Source organism: Larus michahellis, chromosome 9, assembly GCF_964199755.1.
Source record: "Larus michahellis chromosome 9, bLarMic1.1, whole genome shotgun sequence".
Lineage (NCBI taxonomy): Eukaryota > Metazoa > Chordata > Aves > Charadriiformes > Laridae > Larus > Larus michahellis.
This window is the reverse complement of record NC_133904.1, coordinates 32,342,066-32,366,899: the sequence shown is the minus strand read 5'-3', so window position 1 is coordinate 32,366,899 and position 24,834 is coordinate 32,342,066. Positions and strand designations below refer to the sequence as shown.

Genomic DNA, 24,834 nt, shown 5'->3' with positions numbered 1-24,834 from the left:
TGTGAACCGGGGCCGGGAGCTAACACCACCCAGCCTGACCTCAGGGCAGCGCTGCAGAAAGGCGCCTCGGAGAAGTCAGGAATGATGGGAGGCTGCACAGGCAGAGAAGCCTGGCCAGAAGTCAGAGCAGCGCTGGAGCAGCCCTCCTTGGGGACCAGGAGCCTCCTGCCCACCACGTTGGAGCCACAGGATGGGAGCATGTGGCAGGACCCAGGGTGGTGTGCAGACCCCCCACGTTGGACTCAGCATCAAGTGCCCAGGCACCCGTGGGTTGGCATCAGCTTGGCTGGAGCCGTGGAGCCCGACACTGGTCATGAAAACAGGGTTATTTTCCATTCCCGTTGTTCAGCCATCTCCCTGTGGCTCTTCAGTTTACAGCCCAGGCAAACTCGAGGGCTCATTTTCCATCTCATCCCCACAGCTGCAGGGCCGATGGGACAGGACGCGATGGGACAGGATGGGATGAGATGAAATGGGATGGGATGAGATGGTATGGGACCTCACCTCCATTGCTGGAAATTGAGCTTGTCCCTGACTTGCAGGTAATGTAATTAGGCTTATATGAGGTTTTAGATTTGACTCTTGACCTTGGAGTAATTTTATGTGTATATTTATACACTATGATCATTCTCTTAATTGATGAAGGTAAACTTAATTGCCAGAACGAAGTTGTGGCTGAATTAAATGGACCAGATTCACAGGCTTTGGCAGTGACGTGATCTCTTCTGGCGGCTATGGGGCCAGTCTAACCCATGGCTGGTGTTCCCCTGGCATTGCTGTTATCCCTCCTTGGCGTGGAGCTGGAACCTCATTTGAGCCCTCCACGTAGATTGGTGGCCGGGGCAGGGAGGACCAGGAGCATCTTTGTGTCCCAGTGAGTCATGGTGCCATATCAGGCCATGGGTGCTGTTGGGTGCTGGACAATGTAGAGCAGCTTTCGCAGATCTGTCACCATGGCCATCCCAGTTCCCTGTGGGATTTCCTCATGCACCTGCCACCCTAGGCCAGCACCTCATCATGGGACATTCCCGTGCTTCAGAAGAGAGGATCCACCAGCATGGAAAAGCCTTGTGTTCATCTGAAAAAGAGTTAAAGTAGAACACCAGGGAGGGGACAACGCCGGGCTGCAGGGTGGAGGAGCGAGAGGTCAATGTCATGATGAAGGATGGCCAACAACCAATGCTTGCGGTTTAAAAAAAAAGGGAAAAATTCCCTAGCTATCTCCCGATGGTGGGGAACGCCCCATCGTGCTGGGAAGCCTTCCAGCTCCCTCCGCTCTTCAGAGCTGTGCACTTTTAGAAAGTACAAAGAGCTTCTCATAATGTTTTGCCTTGTGGGTACGTCTATGATTAATTCCATGCAAGCATTACTGGTGCAATAACAATACTGGAGGTCCTAAAACTGAAAAAGGAAACACATTTGGCTCGTACTTCATACACAATCACTTACACTTAAGCTATTGATAGTTGATTGGGATCTGTAGACTGCTGGGCTGGTGCCACTGGGTTTCTGAGCGCGTTCAATGGCTGGAACAGACAGCGAGGCTGTAGGTTTTGGCAAGCTGTAGGTCTCATTAGTCAGGCTGACTGTATCTGACACGAGAGATTCCCATCCACCAAGATGAAGCTCACTTCCCTAGGCTTTGGCTGACGTCCCAACAATATTTACATGAAGGACAACAGAGGATCAGTGTTAGATTAAGGCTGTTCCAGTAGGCAGACAGTTAAATATTCTATTGAAATACTCTTTTGATTATTTAGATAATAATGAAGTTTATGCATGTCCTTGAGAAATCTGGGGAAAGGCAGTTGTTTTATGCTAAGCATGCAAAGATGTGTTTAATCTTGATAATAGGAGTAAATTATGTATCAGCATTTATAACCTCGGCTCCTTTATTTCTCACTTGTTGTGTGGAAGCACCAGAAACCTCACAGGGACAGGAGAGCCACGGAGGTGGGGGTCTCGCCTGCATCCCTGCTACTGCCAGCACCCTGGCCCTCCGCATCCCTGTGGGGAGATGATGAGGATGAAGATGGGTTCTTCTGCTTCATCCTGGCCAAGGGAGGTGCCGGTTGCTTTAACACACTCGCCATGAGCCCCCCGAGGGGTGTACATCGGTAGGAACGCAGTGAGGGTAGGGATGCTGCTCCGACAGGCGCTGGGCCAGGAGCTGGCCCGGCATGAGCAGCTGGGAATTGCTTCTTATCTCCCCCAACTGTAATTTCTGATTTGTTGGATTTTTATCAGACTCGCGGAGCAGCTATTTTCTGAGCAATGGCTAATTTTGAATGGGACAGGGTAATAATTCGATTTATTGCTGCCATTGGAATGTGGCTGGTCCCGCGTTACCCCCACAGAATATGTGAATTTTTCTGTTTCGGATTTGACAATAGCAGCGAAAAGTAACCTTTGGATTAATTTGCTTTAGTGACTAAAGTCCCATTAAATGGAAGGCAGCTGGTGTCAAAGGCATAAATGGAGACAAAGTTTTGCTCCCAATTGTGGGAAATGTGTTTAAACAGACTAGAAATGTTTCCATCTCTGCAGGGTATAATATACTCAAATGGTTACATTAACATGAAAAAAATATAAGAAAGAGTGTATTTAGGACAATCCCTCTGTATCCAGTGTTAATGAAATTGAATTCCAGTAATGAAGTCAAAGGGTTGTATTCTGCACTCGTGCAGGCAGCGTGGTAACTGCCATTAGCATTAATGGGAGCAGTGCCTATGAATTACGGAGCCGTAATGGTTCAAGATGGAAAAGGTCTATCAGATCCCAGAGTGCTCTCCTCTCCCAGGACCGCATCCTGCATCCTAACATCAGTTAGGCCGTTAATGAGCCCTGCATGGAGGCGCGAGTAGCGGAGTTTCGGAGGTGAAATCCCCTCTGCTCAAGGGCTGGCACAAGCTCGACGGACCACTTAAGTCGTCAGAAAAGGATTAATTGGAGTTTAAATGGTGTGTTCCACCCGCCCTCTGAAGGGGAATTAATTTTGCCATGTGAATGAGGTGGGGATTGGCCCGCGGTCCCGGCTAAAGGGGGGCAGCCAGCATTAAATTGCATCCCAGCCCATAATACTGGGTCTGGCTCTGCCGGAGTGCCCAGCATGCCCTTGGGTGATTGCCCTCCTTCCCACGGCCGCCTTCTCATCCCAAAGCCTTCGACCTGCCTGGAAAGGCATTTTTTTTCCAGATAAAATCTTTTGCATCAATTCTATCTTCCAGTGTGTGGTTAGCCAGGCGCCCCGGATGTGTCGGTGTGTCAGTCTTCATTCACGAGATGGGGGCCGTTCCGCAGAAGGAAGGGGGTTATTAATGGTAATATGGAGCAGGGGAAGAGGGGAATGGGCCAACCCCGCGGCTGGTGTAAATCCGTGTGGGTCCCCGGCACATATCTCTGTTGGCCATTACAGAAGCGCTGCCCATGAGCTGCATTCAGCCATGGGTCCTTATCAGCAACCGCCTGATAAATTAATCTAATTTGCATCCCTTGTTTCATTAAAAGAATTCCTCGCAGGCATTTGCTTTGTCCAAGCACTGTTGACCTCCTGTGTTGGGACAGACAATCCAGGATTAAAAATACGGCATTTTTTAGCTTGCATAAATCCCAAACAATGGGGAAAGAGAGGAAAAGAAAGGCTCCTCGTTGCGGTAAAAAGCATTTGTCACTGTCCCTGGTTATTAGTATCCTCCGAGCATTGTGCAAGGGGAGCCACGCCAGGATTACATTTCTGCATAGACTGGGGATTTCTTATTAGGAAAGGCGAAGAAGGCTCTGTAAAAGCCCATAGGTCAAAAATATAATACACTATTCCCCACCTCTTGTTTCCTCATATTATGCTATTACGGGAGATAAGGGAGAGGTGCAGAGTCTTAATTTACAAGCAAATGATGAACCATGGCTGGGGACTGTTTGTATTTTGCTGGAGCTTATTATTTTATCCGGAGCGTAATGCGGTGGATGATGCTCGGATGAGCTGCTCCTGGTGGGACGGAGGGGAGGTGGGCGCCGCCGACGGGTCTAGGGTGCTTGGGTGCCACAGGGGGGCTCAGGGACATGCCCTGCCCTTCCTGGTGTGCATCCCTGCGAAAATTAGGGTGCTGGAGTTGAAAAGAAACCCCAAAGTAGCTGGGAAGAGAAGCGTTAAATAATGCAGTCGCGCATTGTCCATGAAAGATGGCTAACCATGAGTAAACATCAACAGCAGTGTTTGATCCCTTCATGTTTACTATTTATTCATATTTATTATTCATAAATTCCGTCACAAATGTTAGGCCCGCACCCCAGTGAGACATTTGCATTTTATTTTAAGTTTGATTTTTTATTCCCCCCCAATTTCCCTCTTAGTTTCGTGAACTGAGATTTAATGATTTGCTTTTCCACATCGTTCCCATGCTGGCTCTCCCTGGCTTTCCTCTTCTTGTTTCAGGAAGAGATTTCTAACATGGAAAAGTGATATTTGAATAGATTCCCCTAAGGCAATCAATTTACTTTTAATTTGTCTGGAACTAAGCTTTTCTTTGTTGCAATGAGAAAGGATTGAAACTGCTGTAAAATTTATTAGCTTCCAGGAAGATTTTGAAATGAATTTTTTAATGATCGTGCTGTTTGCTGTACCCAGGAGCGGTGTCATCGTGATTACAGTATAATCATAGGGTTGCTGAAGAAACGCCGAAATGTGGAGATAAAGCCAGGCTCCGGCAGGATGGTACCTACGGTACCGGACCAGGTCTGGGCACGTGTGTCCCTCTCCGGCGCGGGCTTCCACACGATGCTCCCATCCCAGCCAGGCTACCATTCTTCCAGAAACGCCCTTTTCTATTTTTTTTTCTTAGTTTTCCTTTTCAAGCGACTCCTCCGCTCCTTCTCCTTGCTTCCCATGTGCTAGCACAAATGAGCTCCACTTACTCACCTCAGCAAAGCTGCTCTGACATGGATTGGATTGAACTGAGCGGCTGTTTGAAAATGGAAACTCCAGGGACTATTGTCATCGCCCAAATTGCACCTTAGATTGTATAACAGCACATGTCATCTGGCCATTTATCAGGAATATTACATTCCCAGGCACTTGCACCTTGCTACGATTTAACTTTGTCTCTTTGGCCAGCGCTGCGATTCCACTGGAGATAATTCAATTGCTCCGAGAGCTGAACGGGCGCCTTGCACGCCGGCTTCATGATGCTCTGCTGCGGGCATGCGGGCTTTGAACCGGAGACTGAAAGCACTTGTACACTCTGGACGTTCGTTAATCCTTTCTTTTAATGAGACAAGACCCCACGCAGCGGGGAGATGGACGTCTGGTGCTCCAGAGCCCACCGATGTCCTCTGCCAGCTCCTCCTGGGCTCCTCTTGGCTCCCGGCTCTTGGGCATCCATCCCATCTCCTGGCCAAGAGCTTTCATGGTGGGACTGGGACATGCTAGGGGTGCCGGCGGCAGGGTGCTCGGACCCTTTGGATGGGTGCTGTGTTGGGAATTAGGGCAGTCCCGACATTTCATGTCACCTCCCGGCTTCCTGTGCCACTGTGGCTTTGTCCCCGTTCCCCACCAGCGATGATGGCTCTGCCTCTGCCCGCAGCTGAGCTGTGGGTGTCCTTGTCTCTCCCACCAGGTTTTCCTGCAGCTGATGGATCGTGGCAGCCCTCTGCCAGGCTCAGACCCTGCAGGAGGCGCAGGCAGGGCAGGCAGCGCAGGCAGGACAGGCAGGGCAGACAGCACACAAGACTGGCTGAGGCTCATTATTACTTGCCTTTGTGGTTGTCCCTCAAGGTGCAAGTCGAGGTTTGAAATCCGGAGCTCAACGTGGGTTTGCCATACTTGTTGAGGAGCATATTTATTCCTGTTGCTTTTATTTTGTTTCATATTTGCTACGTGAGAGCTCACGTTTAGCCACGACGCGGTTTTTTTCTGCCAAGCCTGACTTCAGGATAAGCTGCTCACCTCTTGATGGCGAGGCTTCTGCCGGGATGTTTTGCACCTGGCGGGGGGGACACAATTTGAAAAGCTACCTTGCCCTAAGATGCTCTGAAATGAGATGCTGAAACCTCATCTCCAGCGTGGTTATTACCTGGGCTTTGTTCCTTGCATTAAGAACATTTTTTAGTGCAGCCAGTTAACAGTCGTATTGACTAGGGCAGGTTTCGGGCTGTAAAAGAATTTCCTGTTGTCCTATTTCCAATTGTTAAAGTGGTAAAAGAAATATAAAATAAAAGACAGAGCAGTGCAATAAAGAGGTGGTGAATGGGAATGGCCGTCCTGGGTGCCGTTAGGGCTGGATGAGTCAGACCCAGCTGCCAAGGGCAGTGCTGGGAGCAGTGGCCGGTGGCTCCGTGCCTGCATCTGCTTTGGGGCAGGGTCTGCTCCCGCAGAGGAGGAGGATGCGAGGTGGCAGCTCTGGGATCAGGGAGGAACCCAAAGCCCTCTGAGCTTGGACCTGGGATAACAGAAGATCAGTGTGGCATTTGTGTGTATCAACAGGGGCACACTTGTGGTATAAAAGCAGTATTTTATGTCAACTACAGGGTTGAGATGGTGATGGGTGGGTAGCTGAAGATCCTCATTCTGCCACGGAGAAGCGGCTCCTGCTCGGGGCTCTGTGCTGGTCCGTGGGTCTGCTGCCCAGTCAGGGCTGCTCTGGGCAGCCCGGACACATGTTGTCCCCAAAAGCAGGATGGTTTCTGGCTGTGGGACGTGGTCTCCGCAGACCAAAGCTGAGACGTGTGGTGGGGACAGGAGCAGGCAGGCAGAATGTGCTGTGGAGCTACCTGTTGTCTTCACATCTGTGGACGGATGGCGACTCCTGTCCCACTGCCTGTCAGCATGGCGTCCTTCCTACTTGTTACGTTCCCTTCGTAAAATAAAAGATTGAACTGGTATAATTTAATATACCGCTTTTCATCTACTCTTCTGCCCGCATTTCAGCTGCCACTGGCTCGACTTGCAGACAAGCATCTTGGTGCCCAGAGCGGATCATCTCCCCAGCAGATCGGCACCGCGCCAGCGGTCTTTAATAAACCCGCTCTGGAAGCACATGTCCCTTTCTAGGGTTTGAAGGGTATCCACTTGCAGTGCAGTAACTGGTGAGGTCCTCCATTCATTTTTAACTGTAAAATGTACCAGCTTGGAATAAATAGGTCAAGGCAGGACACAGCTACCCGTGCTCCTGCTGGAGTGCAGTTTGCTGGGCTGCAGTGGTCCTATGGGGCTGGGCAATGCTGTGGGGAAGGTGAGGAGCATCATCTCGCCCCTGCCTTCCCATGCTGGACCAGCCAGCCCAGCATGTGCCCAGATCTGGCCTTTCATGTTTGTGGAGAGCCTGAAGTGATGTGTGCTCCAGCAACGTGCCCAAGGTCACACAGCACAATAAATCAGTGTCTCATCGGGGATGAGAACCCAAGATATTCCTGTAGCCCCTCCAGCCATCACCAAGTCCTCTGCTATCACAGCCAGACTACACAACTTTGTATGCCCGTAGCACCCTTTTGAAGTTAAGCTGTGGATAAATAGGCAGACAGCAACACTTTCTGGGCAATTTTTCTCTTTTTTTAAAATTTTTTTTATTTTGTTCAAGTACTTGAAAGTAACAGAATCAAACTGTAAGAGCGTGGGTTTTTAGATCTCGGTGCAGGTCGTTCTGCGTGTAAGGCTCAGAGCATCCTTCTCTCAAACTGCTGGAAAGGCGGCTGCCCAAACCCAGACCTCCTGCACAGCCACCCGGCGCCACCGAGTAGCCTCTCTGGTGTAGAGAAAAAGCTTATATTTTACCCATAGATTTTTCAATTAATTGGCTTCTTTTCCTTTAAAAAAAAAATAAAATCCTTTTTTTCTTTTTTTTTTGAGGCCTGCCTTTTACTCGTTTATTCTCTGTAAGCGTTAAGCTGCTCATATTTTGGTGCATTGTGTTATGTGCTGCGAATTTTTATCAGCCGCCCTAGCGCTCGAATGTGGTGGAAATACCAATGTGGCTGAGGAGCGGAGGTTATGCACACAGATGTACAAAGCATGGGAATGAAGGGTTTGCGGAGGGACGGGAAGCAAACCCAGGCTGAGTCTGCACCTTCGCAGGCTTCGATCCATCAAACCGGCACCGACCGAGCACCATCTCCTATGGGTAATGGCATTAGTGCTTTGACGCTGCTTTGTGGGTATGTAGGAAGGAGCTACGGCTTTGCGTAGGGCTTTATGAGGGCTAGCTGCAATTAAAAATTCTTATCGAATGAAGGAAAAGGCGTAAGCCGAGGCTGAAAAGCAGCCGGGAGCCTGCGGTGTTCGGCAGGAGGATGCTCAGCAAAAGCTGGGGATGTTGAGAATCCTGCAGTTGCTTTCCAGCTTTGCACTTGGCTGAGCCCTGGTTTGTCCGTCGGTGATGGGGGGGGTCCTGCATTCCTGGGGGCCAGCCGGCAGCGCAGGGATGCATCCGAGCATCAGGCAGCAGGATTTGCACCCACCCAGAAGCGTTCAGAGCTGGGCAGGGAAGGTCCTTGGAAAGGGTTAAGCCACCACGCGCCGTATTTCAGCCCTGTGGAGTGGTGTCGGGGACAGCCCCGAGTGGAGAGAAGGGATCTTTATTGCTGTGGTATGAATAAAGCCCCCAGCACCGGGAATGACACATTTAATCTTCAGTGGAGTGGGCAGTCTCAGAGATTTATAAAGCCTCTGGTGGGGAGGGAGGTCAGGAGGGATGAAGCAAAAAGTTAGAACACAAATATACACCAAAAAAACCCAAAGAAAACACCCTCCTCCTTCCACTCCCTTCCCCTCTCTGCAAAAAGTCAAGCTTAAAAGTCACGTCAGACCAAGCTTAAAACATAGTGGCTTTTGGGGGCTGGTTACAGGCCCCCAGATGTCCCACGGGGGACAGCCCCCGGCACGCACTCCCAGCCAAAATCCCTTCCCCGGGCAGGCAGCGGGACAGGTGACACACGACCTGTTGGCACCTGAACTCCAGTTGTTAGAGCAGCAGAGAAATAACAGTAAAAAGAAAAAAAAAATAAAATAAAATCCATCTTCCGAGCTTTGCCTTCAAACTGGTTGCTGTCTGGGGTAGGATAATGGCTGCACATGTGGGAGCGATGGCTCGGCAGGGCGTCTCCCAGCCCGGGCAGGGATCAGGGGGGTGGTGGGCACTCCCCTGCCATTCACCATCCCTTGTGTCTTCTCCCCGCAGACCAGAGCGAAGGGTTCCACTGCAGGGAGGAGTGCCGCATCCTGGGCCACTCGGACCGGTGCTGGATGCCCCGCGGCGCCGTCCCCAGCCGCGCCAAGTCCCCCGAGCATGGCAGGAACGTCATTGCCCTCTCCATCGAGGCGACGGCGGTGGACGCGGAGCCTTATGCAGACTGCAGCACAAAAAGGACCTTCGCCACCTTCGGCAAGGAAGGGGGCGAGCCCCTCGCCGAGGAGCGGCTCGCCAACCCCAAAGGCAAAAGAACGGTGGACCCGGCCGCCTGCAGCCCCAAGGTGAGCGGTGCCGTCCGTGAGGCGGGCAACGGCTGCGAGGCCGTCAGCCCCGTCACCTCGCCTCTCCACCTGAAGAGCCCTTTGGCCGGCAAGCCGGCGGCAAGCTATGGTGCCGGGCATTGCGTCGGCAACCGGGAACGGGAGCCCTTTGGGAACAGTGGTCCCTCCCGGCCGACAGAGGCAGAGCCCCGAGGGGCGGACAGCGAGAGCGGGGGGCAGGAGGGCAACCCGCTCCTCCAGGAACGCCGGGACAAGGACTCGCCCGGCGCCCGGAGACTAAAAGACATCGTCCTCTGAGCGGCAGCCGGCAAGGAGGAGGAGGATGGAGGATGAGGAGGATGAGGGACCGCACGACTCCCAGCGCAGATTGTTTTTATCGCTTACCAATGGTTCACAGATTGCTGTATTTAAAAGCTTTCCCTAAATGTATTGTTTATAAATGAAGCTATCGTTAATGTGACAATCCCACTTGTCTCAACAGGGGTGTGCAGCCGGAGCAAAGTAGCTGGTGTTTGGCTTTTGCCGGGAGGCGGTGGGTGGCAGGGGCAGAGGCGAGACCCCCCCCCGCCCCAGTCCTCAGGAGCGCTCGCTATCCCCTCCTCGGAGTTTCTATATTTTTATATCTCAAAACCGAAGATAAATTTCCATTCCCGGAAAGAATGGAATGGCAAATTCCTTATTCGGACACCTTTAATAATCACCCCGGCGGTTTTGTAGAGTCTAGACAAAAATAGCGGCCATTTCTCGTGTGCGACTGTTGGAAATGACAGTCAGGTGAGTTTTAATATTCGCCCAACACGAGGTTGTTTGTATTTTAAGATGTTGCTATTTTGCTATGGACACCCCTGCATTTATGAATCCTTTTGCTGTCACACGCTTATCTGTACTATTATTGTATTTGATATTGCAAATTACTGTATGTCTAGTGATGGCAAAAGGCTTTCAAGCTTAAAAAAAAAAAATAAGAAAAAAAAAATAATCACAATCATCTTACTTAAACCTTGGGGAACCTGCAGTTTTCAGACCTGGTGGAGCAAAGCGCTTCTTCCAGCCCCCCCTCCATCGCCTGCAGCTGCCCCCCGACTCTTGCAGGGCAGCGACAGGGCATCAAGGGAAGAGGTTTTTGGGGAAAATTCTGCCTGGATTGCAGTTGTCGGATGTGCCGCGCTGAATTTTTTTTCCCCCTCACCCGTTTCTTTTGCATCATTTCAAGGCAATGCATGGAAGATTGGTTTCCACAAGTTGGTTTTTTTCTAGTTCCCAGATTTAGATATCCCCCGTCTCCAATCATTTCCAAGTCAAAGTGATGGAATTATTTAAGAGATCTAAATTACCTTCTCAATTAGGTACACGCTTCCATGTCAGCGTTTCCCAGTTGTGATTATGCCAAGAGAGAGAGTGTGTGTGTGTGTGTGTGTGTGTGTGTGTGTGTGTGTGTGATCATGGCATGGATTTTAGACTGTTCCAATTTCTTTCTATCCCTGCATCATAAATAAGTACGGAACGAGCAATAGCGATGTTAATTTAGGGGCAGACAGGTGATATGTAACAACGCTACTAATTCAATTAATGTGCCTTCTTAATGGAGAAAAAATTAAAGCAATTCATTATTTTTTCTCATAATTAAGGACTTTTTTTTGTGTGGGTACAAATTTACTCATATAAAATTGATTTTAAAATTGAGCTACTTTAATAGCCATTTTGTAGAAGGGAGAGAGGGAAGGGGGTTTCACAGCTCTCTGCTCTCTCGCAGTGATAATTCCTCAGTGAGGTATGAGAAAGTAGGAGGATTTCAGTTAGTCTATTATTATTATTATTATTATTATTGTTATTATTATTATTAACCCTTCACCAGACCGATTTTCCTACCCTAAATAATATTTCCTAGAATTGAAAAAATGATGATGGAAGGGAAAATATATAGCTCTTGCCAATGTTTGCTGTACCAGCAAGTTGAAATTAGCGGTTTCTAGAGAAGTAGCCTTTCTAGGTCTACGTATCATGAGAAAGTATTTGTTACTTTGCTTTATTTAAATTAAAAACATCAACAAGAAAACAAGCTCCAGTCATTATTATCCTCAAAAGAAAAATTAAGCTCCAGCCACTTGTGTCTTCAGGGCAGATGGATGCTGCCTGAAGCCATGGCCGGTCTGAGACAGGTCCGCAGTCAGGCTGGTCCCCCTGCCCCTTGCTAGGGCCAGGAATTGGGAAAGAACCGATGCCAAACGGTCGTCTAAGGAAATCTGTGAGGCTTCCCTCGCTGGTGTTGATGACTACCTCATTCGGCTCCCATCCCATGCCTTGACGTGCATCCCTCCGGAAAGCCAAGCGGGGATTTTCCCCTCTCTTCTGGAGTCTGAGCCCATTTTTCAGGGATATGTTATTTCTGTTCCAGCGGTGTTTCCTGCCTGTGTGCTGTTACTGCTCTCATTTATTTCTGGGGTTTTCTCCCCCCAAAACATGTGTATTATTGTAACACAAGCAAAGAAGAAAGGGGCTGGCTTGGGACTGTTGGAGTAACTGGATTTTCTGCAACTGTTAGGCTGGGTTTATTCTCATGTCGCCTGTTTTTGTCAGCTCCGGGTGGTTTTTCTGGGGGGGAATCTTTCTCGTGTGCGTTTGCTGAGCCTGACACCCTGTCTCTCAGATCCTCTTGCCTTCGCAGGGCAACGGCCCCCCATCGTCCCATCGTCCGTCCCCCACCTCCGTCAGGATGGGACCCGGCTCCCCCCCCGTTCCCCATCGCAGGGATGGGGAGCATGGGTCCCCCCTGTCCCTGGGCACCCCATCATCATCAGCATCAGCATCTTCATCAGCATCATCATCCCCAGCCGCCCCGCCCACAAAGCACCGGCCATTAATTTCTGCTGAGCGTTGCCCTCTGCCTGCGGAGCCACCGCCACCAGCCCGGCGTTTGGGATGAAAAATAGATGCTAACTGAAAAGGAAGAAAGAAAAAATAATAATAAAAAAACCCCACAAAACCAAAAAAAGAAACATGTCTCTAATTTACCCAGAGGAAACGTTCCTTGCCACTCTGAATAAAAGCGCAGCTGAGAAGGAATGTGAAATAATTCTGTATTAAAAGGGGGCATTAAAGAGGTCAGTAAACCCTTATGCCTCCAAGAAAATCGTTTAAACACCAGTTTTTCCGGGCTGACCCGGGCTGCGGCCAGGGATGCGGAGCGAGGGGCCGAGGGGAGAGCCGGAGAGTGGCCCCGGCCCCGCTGCTTCCATCCTCTCCTGAATATTTCGCTGCTCCTGTCACTGTCCCTCTGTGTCACTTGAGATGAGTTCAGGGCTCTTGGGCAAATCACAGTCTCGCTTGGATTTGGGTTTTTTTTCCTAGTTGCATCGAATCTGGCCATGCAAAAACGTTCAAGGCTGCAGGGTGGGTGAGTTGGTTTGGTTTTGGGTTTGTTTTTTTTTTTTGGGGGGGGGGCAGAGGTGTTCCAGATGCAATTATTGTGCTTTTTAATAACTTGAACCCGTCCTCAGATTTGGTTTAGGAAGAATCGCCGGGATGCGTTGATTTCCTCCAGGCGGGCTGGCTCTGCTCCCGTTTCTCCTCTTTATCCGGGGAGCGGCATCCCCTTGCGATTCTCCCCCGAGCATGACGAGGACGACCCCATCTGGAGCAGCCCCGGGGCTGGGGACCTGGGGAGGTGGGGGGTGAGAAGGTGACCCCTACCCCATGCTGGCCCAGGGAGCCTTCCCCACTCCCGCTGGCCTTTCCCAGCCTTTCCCAGGGCTGTGCCGGGAGTGGGGATGGAGAGCTGAGGGGAATGACTCACGGCTGGAAAAATCCCCCCTCCTTCCTGAGCACTGTTGTTGCCGTTCCCTGTTTGTGTGAGACTGAAGGTGGGCTGTGGGTCACACTTTGTGCGGAAGTGAATTCCTTTTTGTTTTGTTTTTGTTTTGTTTTGTTGTTTTGTTTTGTTTTGTTTTGTTTTTTCAAAATAGGAAACAAGTTGTAAAGAACATACTGTTGGATATGTTGAAATTATTCTTGGTGGGGGGCGGGGAGAAAAAAAAATAATCTAATTATGAATGGAAACACATTTGTCTGTCATTGGGGAAAAATTGATGATCTTGTCGCTCCAGCTGCTTTGGCAGCTCTGGGTAATCTCTCATCCGACCCGTGAGCTGCGCTTCCCATGGGGAAAAAGCCCGGCGCTGCTGAGACAGACCCTCCGTTGGCCTCAGCTGATGTTCAGCTGATCCAAACTGGGATATCCTCTCCAAACACACCCACCGCAAACTGGTTTTCAGCAGCACCCACTCCCCCCCGGCAGCCCGGGGGGAGCCGCGGGGTCCGGCACCCAACGGCCGGGGCCGGCGGCAGCAGGGACTGAGCGCGGTACGTCTCGTTGTGGTGTCTCCGTTGCCGAGTATATGAAGAATAAATTGTTGTATATGCTGATCTGTATGTTATGTACATTTTCACGGTGATTGAATCATTGTAAACAACAAAACGGAAAAAAGGGAAAAAAAAATAAAAAAAAAAGAATCACCATTCTGTCTATTTTATGAAGATGATAAAGCAGCTTTATTAAATTATTACGATTCTGTTTCAAAATGGTGTACCTGCCACATTGGGGTTTTTTTTCATCTGATGAGAACTTTGTTTTCCACCTAAATGTGATTTTTTTTGGTTTTTTTTTCTTTTCTCTGCTTTGAGCATCTAATGCATTTTAGTATTAAAGCAATTATTGAATAAAATGGAAAGTTAAGTGTTTGGTTAAATACGCCTAAGTGGGTTTGCTTTGACGGGCTGTGGGGGCTGGCCCGGGGGCAGAAGCCAGCGCGTGGTGGGGCGCCCACAGGGTCCCCTGGGTGCCCCCCCGGTCCCCTGGGTGCCACCCCAGGCCTTTCCTTGTCTGCTTCTCCCACAGCTCATCCGCTCGGGCAACCGAGAGACCGCCAAGCTCAGGCACAGCTTTCCCAGCCCCGAGGAGGGGGTGTCACTGTCCCCGTGGGTGGCCCACCGGGCAGGCTCTCAGCCCCGTCGCGGCTTCTCGCCCCCATGAAACCGGGCACGGTGCTGGTCCTCCGCACCGCAAGCCCTTCATCTTTGGGGGAAATACAGCTCCGACACCCACTTATGGGTAGGGAACACCTCCACCACACACTTCTTTTCCACTGAGGCACTTCTTTTCCCCAGGTTTTCCGGAGAGCACTTTGGAGGCTGTGGGGAGAGGGTGAGGAGCATCCGCCACCGCTGAATTAATGGTCTGTTCGTGGACCGCTCTCATGCACGGGCCATCTGGGTGCTCGGTGGCTAGCAGGGGTAGATGCCCTCCCCTAATCGCCTCTGCTCGTTCAGTGGCTCAGCCAAGGTGACACCAAGGTGGAACTGGAAGGAGAGCAGTGACACGGGAAGCCCATTCCCTGGGGTGGGAAGATGCATCGGCTGCATACCCCAGAATCACCCCGCATGGCCAGGGCACATGGGGAGTGGGGGGCAACCACACCTGGATGTGTCCCCACCGCTGGAACCCCCTGGTAAAGGCTCCAGCAATGTGACGGACTCAGTTCCCGCAGAGGTGTGTGTCGGGACAGGGACCCCGGGCAATGGTTTGCAGCCAGCCCAGCCCCAGGACCCGGCTGCACCTTCGTTAGTGAGTCATTTGGAGCAGGTGGGTGAAAGGGGATAAAGGCAGGCTGTGGAGGGGAAGGCTGCTGCTTGTTCGGGGTTTGTAGCCCTTGCCCTTTCTGGGCTGGTTTGCAGCTGGGGGACCGGCCATGGGCTGTGCCGCAGCATCCCCGAGCTGTGCCCCCTGCCCGCACCGGGGACACCGTACCAGTGCCGTGCCAGCACCGTGGGCTCATCTCCCAGGTAGGGACCAACCTTCTTTTGGGGGGAATTGGCCCCGGTGAGCTACCCTTGGGCAGCAGCGGTGGGAGGTGAAGGAGGGAGGGCAATGGCCGTGGGGCTGCAGCGGGGCTCCCGGGGGGCTGGCAATGCAGAGGACAAGATGTGGGGGCAGGCATGGGCTGACTGCAGGCTGGGAGCAACAATGAGGCCGAAAGCTCCCTGGAGGGAGGTTTTTTCCCTTGCGGCATCCCAGACCGGCTCTCACCCAGAACCTGCTGGACCCCGCGGGCGTTGGGCTCGCCCCTGATTTAATAAAGCTTCTCTAAGGGCAGGCAGCTTGCCGTGCTGGCCGCCGGCTCCTGCTCGCAGCGAGCCGGGGGCTCAGAAATGTCAGGATGGTGACATGTCCCTGCCGTGCTTCCCAGCCCACTGTCGCCATCCCCTGTCCCCGCCGGCGCACCCCAAAGGGCTGCTGCGTCTCCTCTGCGGAGACAGCGGCAGTGACGGCAGCAAAGTTTGCATAAATAACAGTGCCAGGAAGGGCTGGGGTGGGAGGGAGCGTGATTGAGTCCTCGGCAGATAACGAAGGGATTTTTCTTCCAAGCGTGCCTGTCTGGAAACGCTGCTGGCTCCTAGGGCTGTGCTAAATCCCACCATGCGGCAGGTTGCCTTGTCCCCAGGGCCACATCCTGAGCTGGAGCCCCGGCGACGTTCCTGCCCAGGATGGTCCCGGACCTGGGGGGGACCCAGCCCGCGGTTCCCTGAGCTTCCCAGTATCGCTGGGGCTGTGGCAGTGGCTGGTTGTCCCTGCTCAACCATGGGAGAGATCTTCTTGGAGTACTGTGTCCAGCTCTGGAGCCCTCAGCACAAGAGGGACACGGACCTGTTGGAGTGGGGCCAGAGGAGGCCATGAGGATCCTGCGAGGGCTGGAGCCCCTCTGCTGTGAGGACAGGCTCAGAGAGATGGGGGGGTTCAGCCTGGAGAAAAGAAGGCTCCGGGGAGACCTTAGAGCCTCTTCCAGTATGTGAAGGGGGCCTACACGAAAGCTGGGGAGGGACTATTGGTAAGGGCACTTATTGACAGGACGAGGGGCAATGGTTTTAAACTAGAGCAGGGTGGGTTTAGATGAGACATGAGGAAGAAGTTCTTTCCACTGAGGGTGGTGAGACACTGGCCCAGGTTGCCCAGAGAGGTGGTGGAGGCCCCATCCCTGGAGACATTCAAGGCCAGGCTGGATGAGGCTCTGAGCAACCTGATCTAGTTGAAGATGTCCCTGCTGACTGCAGGGGGGTTGGACTAGATGGCCTTTAGAGGTCCCTTCCAACCCAACACATCCTATGATTCTATGACTGTATGATTCCTGGGGGGCTGTACTGCCCCCTGAGGTGCAGAGCCCCCCTGCCCTGCTGTACCCCTGCTGAGTGAGGGGCTCAGCCACAAAAAAGCATCTCTGTGAAGCTGGACAGAGAATAAATTAGCAAAGAAAGCAGACAGCCCTCGCTGGGCAAGGTTCAGAGCTGGTTCATAGACACGGATCGCATCTCTGTTTCTTCTGGACATTATTTTAGATTATGCTGGATGTTAAACTGGAATATCTAAATAGAGCCAAATTGGATTAACAAGCAATGAATTATCATACGCTTTGACTGCTAAGTCCACAAAGACAAGAACAAATAAATTGGAGGGATCAAAGGCCTGAAAGCACAGAGCAAAAAATATATATAATATATTTCTGTTAGAAGCAGGGCTCTGCGAACACAGGGCATTGCGGGCAGGGAAGGGAAGGGAGGAATGAAGGTCCTCCTGCGTTTCTGTTGCTCCCGCGTCTGGGCTCTGCTCCGGGACTGCAGTGCCAGTGGGGAATGGTGTGGGATGGATTGCCTGCAGCCACTGGTCCTGGGCAGAAACCTGGGATGTGGAGTCCCCGGAGGGACCGAGGAGTTCAACCTCCCTGGCAACCCCAGCGGGCCTGCCCCTTGTTTAACTTGCATCTTGTGGGGGTTTTTTTGTTGTTTTGTGGTATTGTCCTTTTCTTTCCAATGTGATGTAACCGAGCATCCCCCAAAAGCTATCAGAGAACAAACACAGGTGGGTGTAGGGTTATGGAGCTCACCCCGGCTGCTGCCTGTGCTCAGCCCTGCGCAGCCCCCACCTCTCCTCCCAGCTGCGGCAGGAGGGATCATAGAATGGTTTGGGTTAGAAGGGACCTTGAAGACCATCCAGTGCCACCCCCTGCCCTGGGCAGGGACACCTCCCACCAGACCAGGTTGCTCCAAGCCCCGTCCAGCCTGGCCTTGAACCCCTCCAGGGATGGGGCAGCCACAGCTTCTCTGGGCAGCCTGGGCCAGGGGCTCACCACCCTCACAGCAAAGAATTTCTTCCTCATGTCCAATCTAAAGTTCCCCTTTCTCAGTTTAAAACTGTTCCCCCTCGTCCTATGGCTCCCCTCCCTGATCCAGAGTCCCTCCTCAGCTTTCCTGGAGCCCCTTTAGGGACTGGAAGGGGCTCAAAGGTCTCCCCGGAGCCTTCTCTTCTCCAGGCTGAACCCCCCCAACTCTCTCAGCCTGTCCCCACAGCAGAGGGGCTTCAGCCCTCCCAGCATCTTTGTGGCCTCCTCTGGCCCCACTCCAAGAGGTCCATGTCCTTCTTGTGCTGAGGGCTCCAGAGCTGGACGCAATGCTCCAGGGTGGGGTCTCACCAGAGCAGAGCAGAGGGGCAGAATCACCTCCCTCGCCCTGCTGCCCACGCTGCTTTTGATGCAGCCCAGGGTGCAGTTGGCGTTCTGGGCTGCCAGCACACATCGCCGGCTCATGTTGAGCTTCTCATCCACCAACACCCCCAAGTCCTTCTCCTCAGGGCTGTTCTCCACCCATTCTCCACCCAGCCTCTATTTGTGCCTGGGATCACCCTGACCCAGGTGCATGACCTTGCACTTTGGCCTGGTTGAACTTCATTGCCTCTTTGGGGACAAATTCTGGGCTTTTGGGGAGACCTCACGCTGTGGGCGGGGGCGTCTGGGCAGGTTCTGTGGGGATGTGTTTGGCAGTGCTGTGCTGCAGCGTGATCAGTCATTGCAATCCAGTGTCTTTTAAAAAAAAAAAAAAAGGGCAACAAAAACTCAGCAAAGCACCACTGTGGTACTGCTGTAGAAAACCCTGCTGTGGCACTTGCCATTAATACAGATAAAAAATTGAGACACATGGCAAACAACATTAACCCCACTGCTGATCAAGCTTAAAAGCTTTTTTCCCCCCCCCCCCCCCCCCCAAGAAAAATAGTCTCTGGATTGCAGTTAAATAATGGGTAGTGGGAGGAATCCGTGCCTGCAGAAGCCTCTGCCGTGGGTCCCGTGCTGCTTGCCGGTGCTCCTGCCCCGGGTGAGCGATGGTGACCGGGGTTGCAGCAGAGGGGCAAAGGCAAACAGAGGGTGACCCCTTCCAAAGCTTTGGGACAGCAGAAACCCGAAGCCACCTGGTGCTTTAGGGGGAGACGGCGCAGGAGCAGAGCAGCAGCCTTGGCGGGGGCCAGTCTGCCCTGCCTGAAGGTGATGAATTGTCTTCCAAGGCCAAAATAAAAAGGAATTACAATAATAAAAACTGAGAGAGAGAGCAGCTCAGTGCAAGGGTTTCCAGCTTCCCGGACAGGACAGGGCTGGGGGTGTGTGTTTGCTTGGTGGGAGCTCACATCCCCCAAATGTGGAGGTAGCTGGGGCTCCCTGCATCCCTGGGGTGGGGGAGCTCCAGTGTGGCCCCTCTCTCCTGCTGCAGCAGAGCCGGTTTTCCGCTTTCCAGCCCCAAATCTTCACCTTCCCCATCTGGCCCTGGCTCCCCGGTCCGTGTGGATGGATGCTCCATCACCAGCATCCTTCGGCATCTCCCATCGCTTGCGGCAGGCTTTGCAGAATGGACCCCCCAGCGCCCTGGACCCGCTGGGCCACCGCGGTGCTGGGGCAGCTTCAGGGGGCAGGAGGCACCCGGGCAGGGCCGGGGGTGAACTGGGGGGGCACCAGGGGTGGGCACAGCAGCAGCTCCATCCTGGCCATGAGAAAGCCTGGGCTGCTCTGCTCCCTTGCTGCCCATGCGGAGAGCAGACAGAGGCGGGGTTGTTTTGACTGGAAAAGGAAAAATGAGCAAACAACATTCTCCAGGTTCCTGTTTTTTTTTTCCTTTTTTTTAACTTTCCTGATAAGGAAAGATCCTTTTTTTTTTTTCTTTCTTATTCTTTCTGCCTCTGCTGCACACTGACTCAAAGGCTGTTCTTTATCTATTTGATTCTCTGTAAAATTGATCTTATTCTCTTTGGAGGAGTTAGGTTTAAATCACAGGATGAAATCTGGGCCCCAGTGAATCAATATCAAATCTCCTATCAACCTCAGCCTGGGGTGGAGATTTCGGCCATGGGGCTTCGGTTCCCTGGTTTCCCAGTGGGACATGTCATCTGTTGATGGAGGACACTTTTGTCTTTGGCCAGCAAACCCTTCCCAAGGTCTCCATTAAAGCTCATCGCTTCTGCTGACCTTCTGCTCCAGCCCCACATGCCTGCGCTTGTGATGGAGACAAGGGCCAAAGTCTCCTGCTCTAAATTTGGATGGAAATACCCCAAGCCACCCACCCACCCGTCGGGAAGGTTCTGGGAGGTGTGAAGGCGGGGAGTGATGGGTGAGGAGGGAGATGCGCTCGGCGAGGGGTGGGCTCTGCCTGCCTGCACCCTCCCTCCTCCATCCTTAGTCCTGGCCTCCGAACCCCGGCACAGCTCTGCATCCCCTGCTGCCCCTTCCCTGCCCGGTGGCACTGGCACGGTCCCCAGAGCTGACACCCAGCACCGGTGCTGTGCTCCCGGGGGGGGGGTAAAGAAAAAGAATTCTTCTTTTTTTGGCTTCCTGTTGCTATAGCAACAGCATCCCACCTCCTCAGTGGGTGACGGGGGTGGCTGGGCAGCCTGAGCACCACTGGGGCCATGGGCAGGATGTGGCCCCTGGCAGGGGAAGGGTCACGCTGGCCACCTGCAGTCCGGTGGCTGCAGCGCTGGGGCTGGATGGCAGCAGGGTCCCCCCTTCTGCCCAGACATCCCTAGGGCGGCCACGTCCCCCCTTCCCGCTGCCGGTGGGAGAGGGCGCCTGAGGCAGAGGGCGCAGCAAAGCTGTGTCTTTATCGGCGGATAACCGGTAGCTTTTGAAGTCTCCGAAGAGAGCCGGGGTGTTTCTTGATCTGCTCTTAAATAAGTCATCGCCGCCGCTGTTAGCTGGCGTGAAGGAGGGGAGGATGAGCGGGGAGAGGCGGGATGGCGCCTGCCCGCACGGGGCAGAGCAGCTGCGGGGCATCGCCTCGGGAAGAGACTTTGGGGTATTAAATATTTGATGCGCGAAGTTTATTTTAGCCTGAGCCCGAGCGGAGTCCTGCGCCTCTAGAACACGGTTGGTGGAGAGGAACAGCCTCAGCCGGTTTGCTGGTGTTTACGCGCCTTGATTTCTCTTGGAATTTTGGTGCCGTGTCACCCCCAGAACATCCATGGCCGTGATTTGCACCCAATACCCTTTTTTTTTTTTTTTCTGGTTCTTTGCTTATGCTCAGCTGCGGGGAGGGGGGGACTGCAGAAGGCTGGTGTCCGGTAGGTATTCAGTGTTAACAGAAATGTTGACAGGTCAGACCGTGTTTTTTAAATGGTACTCTTTTTTTTGCTGTTGCTGGCTCCCCTTGGACTCTCTTCCCACCAGCAGCACCTCTCGCATTTATCTCATTCGAGTCCTCTAAGCAAATCTTATCTCTACATTTATTGCATCTTTGGGAATAGTAATTTTCAAGTCAGCTTTCACATTACTCCATATTTGTTACTACGCCTCTGTCGAGGGAAAACCTGGCTCGTTATTAGTTCTCTGCCTGATACAAAACATTTAATTTGAACACAAACCACCAAGAGAGAGATACATATTGCTTTTCATAACCAAAGTGTCAACATCTTGACCAGCCTGTAGCTGAAGCGATCTTTACCATATGGTGGATTTTTATACTTGAACGTCACATCTGCATCCCCGCTGCCTCTCCTTTCATTCCGGAGATGCCGTGCTGGTGATAAAAGGCGCTGTCTGCATGTCCTTCCTCAACACAATCACAAAAGGACCCCTCAGCAGATAAGGAAATAAACCAGGGATACAATAGCTGTGGCTTCCCACTGGCTTTCTACTCAATAGTTTTCTGCTATGCAAGGTGGGGGGGGAATAAAAAGAAAAAAAAAATAAAGAAAAAGAATAGCAGTGAGGGAGCGTGTGTTGAGAAAATAAGCTCCTGTAAATCCCAGGGAGGGCACGGCTGCAGGACATGCTGGGAATGGCCACTAGAACCTGGCTGAAACGAGATGAAACTGGTTGTTTTTTTTTTTCCAGATTTCCTGGTGAATGGGATGCTATGAACGGCTTCGCTGAAGCTCAGGGGCCTTCAAAGAATCCAGGTGTGTTTTTTTTAAAGAGAAAAGGCAGCTATGTTCATGTTGGCAAAAATGTATTAGGCTTGGATTACTGCTGGTAAGGATGGGTTGTGTGAGGTTGTTGGTTTAAATGCTTGTTTGAAGCCCCGGGGCGGTGGGAAAGCCCCCGTACCTGGCAGCAGGCGATGGCTCTGCACAAGCTGCCGTTGCGCCGGGGTGGGGGCCGTGCCGCCAGCAGCCGAGAGCGCTCCCAGCATCGCCTCTGCCCTCTGCTGCCGCTGGCTCCGTGCCCGTCCCGAGCCCCTGTGCCACTTCTCCCCAGCCCTTCTTGAAGGATGCTGTGAGCACCAGTCCTCTTCCCGGCAGCTGGATTTCTTGGCATGCCCTCAAAACGGGCCACGAACGCCCATTTTGATCGAACTTGAGGTTGCAACGTCTCCGCCACCAGCGCTTCCCTCTTCTCACCTGGCCTGAGAAGGGCAGAAACAGGATTCCTATCCCCATCCCACCTCCATGCTGCCCTTCCATGATGGATGTTTTAAGTCTTGCTGTCTGTTAGACTCTTGCCTGGCCTCTTTCCTACCCCCAGAGCCTCAAGTCTTCCCCCCTTCCCGCCTTCCCACCCCTCTTCCCGCATCCCTGGCAGCTTCATGTGGAGCCTGCGGACTTGGCTTGGGTGCGAGGAAGACCAGGGTCAGGCTCCGTGCTTGGCATGTGCCCTAAACGCCTGCCTCAGCGTTTTGCATGCCGCATTGGATTTTATTGTATGGCTTTAATAGGGAAGTCATGCAGCTCTGGACCCCAAATACACAGCTTTGTAAGAGTAGTGGCTGGAAGAATCCGCAGATAATTCAGTCCTGCCTCTCTTAAGTGAAATAGGATGTTAATACAATACAGTGGAGAATCGCTAATACAATCCTATTTTTATACTAGCACTTTCATGTCATATTAGAAGAAGATTCGACTTTTAGATCTTTTTTAGCAATTTAGCACAGTGAGGATTTCATTATCCTGACAGAACTATTGACAAAAAGAAACACATTAGAATTGGGAGGATAATGGTCCTTGGGAAGAGGAAATTTTGCAAGGCTTTTCATTTAAAACTGGACTGGACAAAGTAACAGGCACTGTGCTGTGGGGAATAATCCTGCATTAGCAAAGGGGTGGACTAGATGACCTTTTAAGTCTTGTCACAGACTAATAGAAGTCGGAGATGGAAGAGACTTTTAGGTCACATCAAACGCTTCTTCCAACCCAGCGCAAGATTATTTCTTGATATATTTGATGGTGGGTTTTTTCCGCTTCTAAAAGTTCCAAGTCACGAAGCTCGCTCTCCCAAGGAGTCTTTTTCACACTATTGCACCCAGTAAGCGTGCGCTTAACTTTGCGCGCCACCATTAATTCCCCTGAATTTAAGTCTCTGCAGGATTTAACAACTTTAATTGGATTACTCACAGCCTGCAAAGTTAAGCACCTGCATAAGGCTTTGCGAGAGGGAGGTTTAACAGATCTTAGGCGTTAAGTTCTTCTCACTTTTCCACCTTAATCTTTATTTTGCTTCGCAGCCCTCTCTCACCTTTCCCTTTGCCTGGCTCAGCTCAGCCTCTTCCTCCTTCTCCTCCACCTCCTCCTCCTCCTCCTGTCGCGCAGACGGTTCTCACCTTCCTTGCCGTCGGCGATGCAGAACCACGCGAGCGAACGTCTCGTCACGAAGAATACGAGGGATGGAGAGCTGCCTCGCCGCCAGCTTCTGGCGCCAGCCCTTGCTGCACTGGGCCATTAAAGCGCTTTTTTTTCCCCTCCTCTTCCCCCACCAGCTTTGGAGCAAGAAGAGAAGAAATGGTGGGGATGCAGTTAGGGACGGCGGCACCCCCACCCCCCAGCCCGCGATCTGGCGAGGGGTGAACCTCGCTCACCCCGGCTTTGCGACGAGAGGAGGAGAAGCTTCCATCTGCTCCCAGCCTTCTCCACCAGGTACCCGCTTGTCACGCCGAGAGCAGATGTTCCTGCTGGAAATAGGCTTCCCTGCCGAAGCTGGAGCCATCACTTTGCATTAGAGCCTGCGAGCCCGCTTCCTGCCTTATAGTGCTTTCCCCGGTGACAGGGTGCGAGGCACAAAACATTTTAAATGAAGATCTTTACAATTGTGAACATGCGGCGATAAATATTAATGCTAACTTGTTAAATGGCGAATCAGCAATTTATAGAATGTTTGGGGATGCCTCTCCTTACGTGACACGCGGTGGCCGGGTGTTGCTCTGCCTTTCCCAGCCTTGGCTCAGCGCTGCCTTCCCGAGAGGGACGTGGGCTCTTCTCCTGCTGCCCTGGGGACAGGGTCCCTGGCAGTGCTACCCCACGTTTGTCACCGTGGAACCCAGCTCTGGAGCCCTCAGCACAAGAGGGACATGGAGCTGTTGGAATGGGGCCAGAGGAGGCCATAAAGATGCTGGGAGGGCTGGAGCCCCTCTGCTGTGAGGACAGGCTGAGAGAGTTGGGGGGGTTCAGCCTGGAGAAGAGAAGGCTCCGGGGAGACCTTAGAGCCCCTGCCAGTCCCTAAAGGGGACCTACAGGAAGGATGGGGAGGGGCTGTTGGCAAGGGCACTTATCGACAGGACGATGGACAATGGCTTTAAACTAGAGCAGGGTGGGTTTAGATGAGACATGAGGAAGAAGTTCTTTCCACTGAGGGTGGTGAGACACTGGCCCAGGTTGCCCAGGGAGGTGGTGGAGGCCCCATCCCTGGAGACATTCAAGGCCAGGCTGGATGAGGCTCTGAGCAACCTGATCTAGTTGAAGATGTCCCTGCTGACTGCAGGGGGTTGGACTAGATGGCCTTTAGAGGTCCCTTCCAACCCAACATATTCTATGACTGCAAGGGTTTGAAGCCCTAAAAGGGAGAGATGATGAGCCCCTCACCCACCTCACTGCTGGAGGGGGTGGGGGGTGTGGATGAGCCTCGGTAGGGTTGTCTTGATTGCTGAATAAGAGGGCACCTCGGAAGCATGACCTCTTGCTATTAATTAACATATTACGTTAATATGATGGGGATCTTAACAGGCTGATCAAAGCAAATGCTCAGGTTCTGTTGTTTCCCTGCTGATCGGGGGGGTTGTAAATAGCGTTTGACCAGGCTCCA

At 52.3% G+C, this 24,834-nt stretch overlaps 1 protein-coding gene and 1 long non-coding RNA gene across 3 annotated transcripts in view; both read left to right on the top strand.

Moving 5' to 3' along the window:
* The window catches only part of PCDH19 (protocadherin 19), a 55,832-nt gene extending 45,422 nt beyond the window's left edge, over nt 1-10,410 (top strand). For both annotated transcript variants that reach the window (XM_074600301.1, XM_074600302.1), the window contains exon 5: nt 9,168-10,410. In XM_074600301.1, coding sequence (XP_074456402.1) covers nt 9,168-9,757 — 590 coding nt within the window. In that variant the 3' untranslated portion in view covers nt 9,758-10,410. The remainder of the gene's footprint in view (nt 1-9,167) is intronic.
* A 4,747-nt stretch (nt 10,411-15,157) lies between these two features.
* On the top strand, nt 15,158-23,616 carry LOC141748534 (uncharacterized). Its single transcript, XR_012589015.1, has 3 exons — nt 15,158-15,298; nt 21,658-21,722; nt 23,516-23,616. It is a non-coding gene; the product is annotated as an uncharacterized LOC141748534 (long non-coding RNA).
* The last annotated feature ends 1,218 nt before the right edge of the window (nt 23,617-24,834 follow it).